This window comes from Aptenodytes forsteri, unplaced genomic scaffold (assembly GCF_000699145.1).
Source record: "Aptenodytes forsteri isolate BGI_AS27 unplaced genomic scaffold, ASM69914v1 Scaffold455, whole genome shotgun sequence".
NCBI lineage: Eukaryota > Metazoa > Chordata > Aves > Sphenisciformes > Spheniscidae > Aptenodytes > Aptenodytes forsteri.
In genome coordinates, this window is record NW_008795914.1 from 220,751 (window position 1) to 229,351 (window position 8,601).

At 57.4% G+C, this 8,601-nt stretch overlaps 1 protein-coding gene across 1 annotated transcript; it reads right to left on the minus strand.

The window, feature by feature from the left end:
* Nucleotides 1-472: 472 nt before the first annotated feature.
* Nucleotides 473-8,549, minus strand: FAAH2 (fatty acid amide hydrolase 2). The gene is made up of 10 exons (XM_019473484.1): nt 8,385-8,549; nt 7,888-8,021; nt 7,330-7,539; nt 6,776-6,895; nt 6,139-6,274; nt 5,212-5,329; nt 4,330-4,449; nt 3,257-3,368; nt 2,373-2,567; nt 473-1,632 (listed from the first exon to the last, which is right to left on the minus strand). The coding sequence occupies exons 3-10, from the start codon at nt 7,535-7,537 to the stop codon at nt 1,457-1,459; spliced, it is 1,185 nt and encodes a 394-aa protein (XP_019329029.1). The 5' UTR covers nt 7,538-7,539; nt 7,888-8,021; nt 8,385-8,549; the 3' UTR covers nt 473-1,456.
* Between the last annotated feature and the right edge of the window lie 52 nt (nt 8,550-8,601).

Consider the following 8,601-nt stretch of genomic DNA (forward strand, 5'->3'; position numbering starts at 1 on the left):
CTTGCCAACATCAGCGCTGCAGGCTGGGTGTGCAGACCTGGGACCCCGCACACTGCTCAGCCCTAGAGACCCCAAGGAACCTGTGCATGGCTCAGCACCGCCCTACGAGCCCCAAGCCTTTGGCAGCCCATCGGGGAGAGAAAGCAGCAGAGCTTATACTTTCTGAGAGCGTAACGCTGTGCAACCGCTACAAGGCTAACAGAGCCATTGACCATGGCACCGCCAGAGCTTGCCAGCACCCTTCAGCTCTGCCAGGAGCCGAGCAGACACTGCAAGTCCAGGCATTTTAAAGCAAGAGCCCAGCAGCGGCCAAGTGCCAACCTTGGGGCAGACACCAGCACCTTCACTGCTGTCCCTGCACTGCGCCCACAGCCGGGGGGCAGTGATCGGCAGCCTCCATGCATCCCACAGCAAGAGTGGAGACAGAACCGGTCCGACAGCTGCCGGGAACAAGGACACACAGCCGGCAGTAAACTGGACAGACTCTTTTTAATACCATGAACATCTTATGCTTGTTGCCCGCCCCAGGAACAGCCAGCTGCCCATGTTTCTGCCTGTGTCTGCTCATGGGGGCAGAGAGGCTGGGCAGCTGGGGAGGGCAGGTAGCAGGGAACGCCTATCAGGCTAGGTGATCCCCCCGGGGCAGAAGGGGAAGAAGACAGAGGCACGACATGCTTTAGCTGTCTCAGCAAATGGAGAGGAGCATTTAAAGAGCTCTTTCAGTCCTGTCAAAAGCTCACAAGAGCAAAAGCTCCTTCGTCCTTGCCCACCAGCTCTGCACCGGGCAGAGCCCAGCACCATCCACTCCACAAAGCACCGCTGGTGAGATGAGTGTACGGCTGCCTCCAGCACCCTCAGCTCCTCTCCCTCAGCCCCTCTCCCTTTTCAGTTAGAGGGTGGGGGAAAACCCCGTGGCAGCTCAGAGAGGCTGCAGGGGCTGGCAAGCCTGCGGTGCACCGGGTGCAGTCCCAGCCCCGCGGGCAGAGTAAGGCCAAGGAGGATGGATGCACCCAGGGGGCCCCGAGTGTGGTGCTGGGCAGTCGTCCCCGAGTAGTCCGGCAGTACCTCCTCTCCCCAGCCTTCACCCAGAGTCTTCAAAGCAGCAAGCGTTACAGAGAGATGGCGGCCATATCCATGTCCAGGAGAAGATAGGTGCCTGCCACAGGCAGGATGCGGGCAACCTGCTGCCAGCCCATAGCACCGAGGCTCTCAAGGGGCCACAGGGAGGGCAGGTCTCTCCCCTGGCAGAGGGTGCTGCAGGGAGGAGATGACTCCAGCGGCAACAGCCTGGCTTCCCCAGGGGTTGGGGGCACCGCCGGCTGCTCCCAGGAGGGCATAAGGTGGGGTGTGGAGGGAGCAAGTAGTGCCATGATGGGACTGGGCATCAGCGCCCGCCGCTGCCTCACTGGGCACCACCGTCTCCGTCCCTGCCTCCCTGCAGTGTCAGGAGCCCAGGCTAAACTTTCCCAGGTAAAATCCACCCTCCGAAGGCCTGCTCCAGATACCGGGCCACTGCCAGCGTCAGGTGGTCGTTGTAGGAGGCTGCCACTAGCTGGATGCCCAGCGGCAGGCCCTCACTGCTCAGGCCCAGCGGGCACTGCGTCACTGGCAAGCCCAGGACGTTGAAGATAGCTGGAAGAGAGAAGGTTGCATCAGAGCAAGCACAGCAACCGGGATAAATCACTGCCTGGCTCTCCCACATCAGGTAGGCAGCTGCCACCAGGCATGGCACCGGGCTCCTGGGAGCTGGTCCTTGCCGGAGCAGTGCAGTCAAGGCAGGCAGTGCAGAGACATGACGACAAGGGGACATTGCTGGCCAGAGGTTCCCAGTGCCCACATGACATGTGCAAATTGCACCCATGATGACACACTTATGTGGCACTTGCTGTGGCATGCCAAGATTTGCTTTGGGACATTCCTGCCCCAGACACCATCCCTCCACTAGTCCAAAGCCAGATAGGCATTGCAACGTGGCACCGGCATCAAGGAGCTCAAGCCGTGGGAAAGCCACATAGAGAGCCCCAAACTGTACCCCAAGTGACGCAGCAGCTCTTGGATGCCTGCTAAACCACAACGCCAGCTGTAACAGCGTGAGCGCATCCCTCTGGGGGAGGGTGCCCCCCCGTCCCCTCCGCAAGATCAAACCTGCCCCGCTGCAGACAGCAGGTACAAATGCCAGTTTTAAAGCATGACCATAATCCTTGTCCCATGTTCTGGAGCAGCAAGACACCCCTCTGCGCTGCAAAGCCCACTGTCAGTGATGGAAATACTCTGGGTAAAATACCCTGGCTCCCAGCCTGCACTGCTGCAGCAGGAGAGGGCATGCCTGCGACCCCTGCCTGTACCCCAGCAGAGAAGTCAGAGCTGCTCACCTGTGTAGGCGAAGTTGAAGGGCATGCATATGGGGGAGTGGTGCCTGGGAGCTATGATGGGGTGGGAGGGGTAGAGGAGCACCCCATCCGGCCCCAGCAGGGCCTCCATCTCCTCCTGCAGGCTCTTCCCCATGCTCACCAGCTTGGCATTCCCACCAGGGTTGAGTTTCATCAGCTTCTCCGTCAGCCCCAGAGCTGCAGGCCAAGGGCACAAACAGAAATAGAGAGCGAGCAAGAGGACCGTGGGTTAAGCAGGCTAGAAAGCGCATTGCCCGGCCACACGCAGCATCCCCCAGCTCCTAGTGGGGACCCCCAAGTCCCCCTCCCTGCTGGCACACCGGCTCCCAGAGTGGATTGTCCCCTGCACGCAGCATGGCTCTGCAGGCAGTATCTCCCCAGCTTTGCCAAGGGAAAGGCTTTCAGCCTGCTCATCACTTCAAGGAGTTTTTCCAGCCACTGGCATTGAGCAGAGCTGGCAGAACGACCTCAGCACTCATCAGACAGCAGCATGACAGCACTAATTAGGGTTCTCTGGTATCTGCTGCTAAAGAAATGAGATAGGTGCAGACCCCTGACTGGCTCTCTCTAAGCCCCAGCAGTTCTGGCCAGGGCTCACAGCAGGAGCAAACCCTGCCTGCAGCTCCATTGTCCTCACTTCTTCTGCCAGGATATCCAATCCCAGTTATCAAAGATCCAGCCAACTCCCCCTTGAGCATGCGTTTGACTTGAAGACACTGAGTGTCATTACAAAAAACCAGCCTGAAGCTTGCTCAGTACAAACTCTGGAGTCCCTTCACGGGGCACTGGAAGGGCACTATTTTCATTTAACAACTTGCCCGCTCCACCACCACCTCCGCACACCTTGGGGCTCCTTCTGGCCTTACCGATAGCTGGGAGAGTGTGGGAAGACATCCCCATGAGCCACTTCATCAGCTCCCACAGCGGCCACACCGGCTTCCCATGATCCGCCAGCAGGTCCGTGAATAGCTGTGCCTCCTGTAACACACACACACATTCCCTCCATCAGCACCATCAGCTAGTGTGCGATGGGGAAGAACAGGCTGACAAATGACAGCAAAATCTCTGGCTGCCCAATTATCCCAACACAAGCTGTTCCCATTTTCAGACAAGAGATGCCCATCAGGAGTGTTACACAGCTCTAGCACGGATCCAGAGCAGCGGCAGGAGCATCTCTCCCTGCCAGAGACAGCAAGGGGACCTCACTCTGCAGAGGGAGAGCCCTCCAAAGCAGCATCTTTCAGTACCCCTCCTCTGACAAGATGCAAGGGATGATGCTCCGGATAATGTCTCCTGGAGGCATTTACTGCTGTTATATGGCTGTGGGATCAGGAAAAAGGAGGCAGAGGTGGCCAGGCATGTCCTCCTTAGCAAGGTGGGGTTGGTTTATTTTTCACCGCTGCCTGCGTGGCAGAATGCACGAGGTATAATACTCCTGAGAGTTTATTTTTGCTACAAAATACTTCTGTGCATGCACAGAGCATGGCGCAGTGGCTACAATTCAAGGAAAAAATAACACATGCAGGCCTGCTGCTGAAAAGCTGCTAATCCACTGCCTCAGTCCTGGCATCCTACCGGGCATTAATCCCAACTTACAATGCCAGGAGACACAGTACGGAGGTAAGAGCGAGGCAGGATGCTACCTGCTTGGCTGACTTACCAACTTGCACAGAAAATGTCAACATGCTAAAATGGCCTCTCCCTCCCTAAACCATGTTGCTCCTCTGCTGTGAGCCACATCGTCATCTCATGGGAAAGCAAGGGAGAAGGGGCTGTGTAGCTTTGGAAAGAGATGAAAGGAGGACTGGGGGGACAAACGGAGCAGAGAAAGCCCCCAGGCAGGTCTGGGAAGCCTACAGCTCTCTGTGGCTGGCCTCAAACAGCCGATTCTTCCCTGCTGCTGCCGAATTTGTGCCTTTGCCAGCTTGGTCTGACACACCTGCCCATCGCTGTCCTTGGACGACATCATGGCTGACCAGATCTGGAAAGAATACTTCATCTTGTGGATTGCCACATGCCGAACTTGGACCCCCAGCTTGCCTTCGAGGTGTTCCACCACCTAAGGGGAAGAGCGGGAAGGGTTTGTTTCCACGAGGATGTGATACGCTGCGGTTAGTTCGTGGAAACTAGGGACAGGACAGAGCCCAGAAGCAGCTTCTCTTTGCTGCCAGGCAGGGAATCCTGCAGCTCCTGCCCGCTCCCCTCCGCCATGAGCAGCGGGACCTCCTCCATCTGATAACAACCTTGGAGCTCCACAAACAGCCCTCCATGCCACTCCCAGTGATGCTCCAGAAAAGCACCAAGAGCAGCACAGAATACTTAATTGAAAAACAAAAAAAAGTTTCCTTTGCTTGACTAAATGCCAGGCAGCAACCCTGGGAAGGCTGCAAACACACAGCCATCCCTTCGCCGTGTGATGTGCCCCCAGAAGGTCTCCATAACATGGACAAGAGATGTTAAGAAAGCAAAATACAGCTATTGCAATGGAGATTGGGCCAAAAACTTTGGACACCCCAGTGCACTCCAACAAACAGGTGCTGCTGGCAAGGGCACTGGCAGCCACTCACAAGATTTTCCCCTTGTTTCTTCTTTAACACAGAAGAAGAAAAAGATCTTTCCACTTTTCTTCCACTGGAAGCACAGGACTGGGACTCAAGGCTGCCTCCGCAGTGCTGCAGCCTGCAGCCCTCCATCCCACCAGCCCCTGTAGGAGCCACGCACAGAGCAGCTCACCTCGCCTCCAAGGGACTCCTCGGACTGGTCTCCCCAGGTTTTATCTCCAGGCTCACCCCAGTGAGAGCAAACCTCCGTTCCTTCCTACCTTCTTTTGGGCCTGCAAGATCTCCTTGTCCACAGGCGACACAAAAATGGACCCGCCGTCATGATCCATGCAGTGAAATTTTATTTTCTCCAGCGACACCTTTTCATTCAGCTTCAGCCTGGAAAAGGAACGGTGCTTTGCTCACAAATCCGTCCCTGGCTCCTCCCCAGCTGCCAGATCTGCTCACACACTTGTTAATGCATCCTCAGGACACCTGATACATCCTCAGGACACCCTGCTCTACCCATCAGGGTGGGAAGGAGAGTCCCTGAAGACACACAGACACCTGCTGCTCACCCACCCCATCAGTCTCAGCTACTTCTGCATATTTGTTGCTGTTAGGAAAATCCTCATCTCTCAAGATGCACCTTGTAATTACAGACCCTGGCCACGGCCGAGGTTGGGATTGCACCACAAGACCCATGGAGAAACAAAAGTGGTAATGGAGAAAGCAACCGCGTGCAGGCTGCACCAAGAAGCAGGACCTGCCCGGTCTGTCCTATCTCCACTCTGCTCCTTACTGGTACATGCACATAAAAGGCTGCTTGGTCACATGGACCAATGAAAAGACCAAACGGGGCCATGGTGCGGGATGGAAAACTCATTATTCAGCAACAGGAAAAAGCACACATAAAACCCAAAAGAAAGGCCAGCCCCAGGAGGGAAGGGTTGTGCTGGACGGTGCTGGCTGGAGCAGCTCACAGGCAAAGTCTTCCTGTGAAGAGGACCTGTCTGACCACAGCTGCCTGTTCCCCAGAGCACGTGGGTGGTGGGAAGGACAGCCCCAGCTGCAAGGGTCCTGCTGAAGCCAAGGGTGGAGGAAGGAAACCAGTAACAAGCAATCTGGGTGATGCAGACCTATCTTCTACACCAAACAGGAAGTAGCTGAGACCAATTCAGCAGCTTGAAGCAGTAGGAGCAACTTACTTGTTGACTCCAGGACCGGCCATGACCCTCAGCATAGGCTCCAGGTCCTCCGCGTAGCGGCACATGGGCCCCGTGCACAGGAAGCTGGTCCGCACCCCTCGAGCATTCGGGAACTGGCCATCGTTGGGCACCACCCCTGCGAGCACAGAGGGAGATGTTAGGTACCACCCCGTGAGCATCCATGAGCATCGCCTACAGCCGAGGCAAGCTGTGCAGAAGGGCAGCCTCTGGGTGCAGGGGGAAGCTGTTGCCCAGGGACTGCACACATTGGCAGCACTTGCAAGCTGACAGCAAGGTGCACAGGGTGGGGAAAGGAGGAAAAGCACCCAGCTGGGACACCAGCTGCCAGGGAAACACCCCAGCAGCAGATCCTGACCTTGGGAAAACATCCCATGCTGAGGATGCAATACCAGGGGTAAAACACCTCCCACGCGCTTGGCATTCTGCCACCAAATGGCTCCTCACTACCGAGGCCAGGTTGCACTCATGCAGTGGGCTTGTCCCATGCAAGAAGTTGCCTGTGCCCTTACAGCAATCCCACCAGCAGCAAGCACAGGAGTGTCCCGAACAGGTTCCTCCCACACCCTGCATTCCACCTCCTGGCATTTCTGAGAAGAGATCCCCACGCCCGCATTACCTGTTGTGGGTTTATGGCCGAAGACTCCGTTAAAGAAAGCAGGCATCCGGATGCTGCCACCGATGTCAGAGCCCACACCTATGACTGAGCAGGCAGCTGCCAGGACACCACCCTCCCCACCTGCATGGGAGAAAATACAGCAAAAAACCCCACAGGCTTATAGTGCAAATCATCCAGCAAAGCAGGAGCATCTCATGGTGGCTGCTTCTTTTTGCACGCAGATTGGGTGGGAGCCACCCTGGCTTTAGCGATGTCTGGGGGACAGCTGGGGAACGTGGGCCAAAGGGATTTTCCTGCTGAAGTGCCACACCAGCACTGCTGTGTGCATGCAGAGTAAGACAGAGTGAGCCGAAGCGATGCTGGGTGTAACATCCAGGAGGTGCAAAGCAGTTGTACCTCCAAATGGCCTACTGCACTGCCAGGAAAGCGGCCTGTGAGCTCCGCAGGAGCCCAGCAACAAAGTTAAAGCAACGTGCAGAGGACTTGGGAACTCCTTCCTTGCTGCATTTTAACCTGCTGTTCATGCAGGACCGTGCTGAGATACCGGGGCTCACCTGAGCTGCCGCCCACGATCCTCTGCAGATCATAGGGGTTGTTGGTCCTGCCATAGACCCTGTTGCTGGACTCGTACCACATGCACAGCTCGCTGCAGTTGGTCACACCCAGTGGGATGGCACCGGCCTGCTTCAGCCGGGACACCACCGTGGCATCCGAGGTGGCAATCACATTGCGGCGGTTGACCAAGCCAGATGTGTTGGGCATCCCTGCAGTGCCAGGGTCGACAGATGGAGGGAGATGTCAGGGTCAGCTCCCCTGAGATCGCCCTGGGGGCAGGAGGCTGCAAGGCTGGTCACAGGAACCACATCTGTGATAAGCAGGTCCCCAGCAAGGGCTGCTCCTCTGAGGCACCACAATCTCCACAGCGTTTGGGTGCTAAAAGTGAACACAGACACACGAGCCCAGGCAGACAGGGGTGCAGAGTGGGGGAAAGGGAAGCTGCTTCCCTCCAAGTGCCCTGCCACAGCCACCCACCACCCTGGGTGGTGGAGCACGTGGCCGAGAGGGAGTGAGTCATGACCTGTGAAGCTGGACAGAAGCAAGGGCAAACGCACCGTGCACAGAAAAGGCCTCCTTGATGGTGATGGGAACCCCTAACAAGGGGAACTTCTCCTCCAGGTAGTCATTGCCAGGGCTCTCCGAAAGCAGCTTATCTACCTGCCGGGCTTCCTGCAGGGCCTCCTCAAACCTGCAAAGAAGCAACTGGCAGGGATGCTCTGGCACTCCTCTCCAGCCTCGAGGGACTGCCAAGGAGCAGGTATCTCTGCAGGGTGGGCAGATGCTAAGTGCATGGTAGGAGTTGGTAACGGAAGATAGGACTTCCCCAGCTCTTCTTCACGGCCTTTGCAAGAACCGCTCGCTTCCACATGCAGCCAAACCACTGCCAGCACTGCTGGTGGGAGCACCTGGCACCAGCACGGTGCTGCAGCAGGGGCAGCCAGGCTGCTGCGCCCCCAGGTGCAATGCAGCACCCTGGCCTGGGGAGGCAGGGGGGCCCGGAGGAAGGCTGTGGTGGCGGCAAGCCAACCGTCCCCTCTCCTCCCCGGCTTACCTGTCCTTAACCACGGCGTTGATGAGGGGATTGACCTCCCTGATCCTCTCCACGTACGCCTCGACCACCTCGACACACGTCACCTAGAACACCAAAATGAAGGGGAAACCGAGGTCAGCTGCAGGCAGGGCGGGGGGGGCGGCCGTGCAAAGGGGCCGGGAGACCGGGAAGGGACGCGGAGCACCCCCAGGACCCCCACACCAGCACGCCCTCCGCC

Bases quoted from the DNA above. Each gene is read 5' to 3' on its own strand.
- FAAH2 (XM_019473484.1), bottom strand. From the start codon at position 7,537: ATGCCCAACACATCTGGCTTGGTCAACCGCCGCAATGTGATTGCCACC. The intron at 5,330-6,138 runs GTAAGTTGCTCC...TTCCTTTTCCAG, and splicing joins GCCGGTCCTGGAGTCAACAA to GCTGAAGCTGAATGAAAAGG. The intron at 1,633-2,372 runs GTGAGCAGCTCT...TCTCTCTTCCAG, and splicing joins CTTCAACTTCGCCTACACAG to CTATCTTCAACGTCCTGGGC.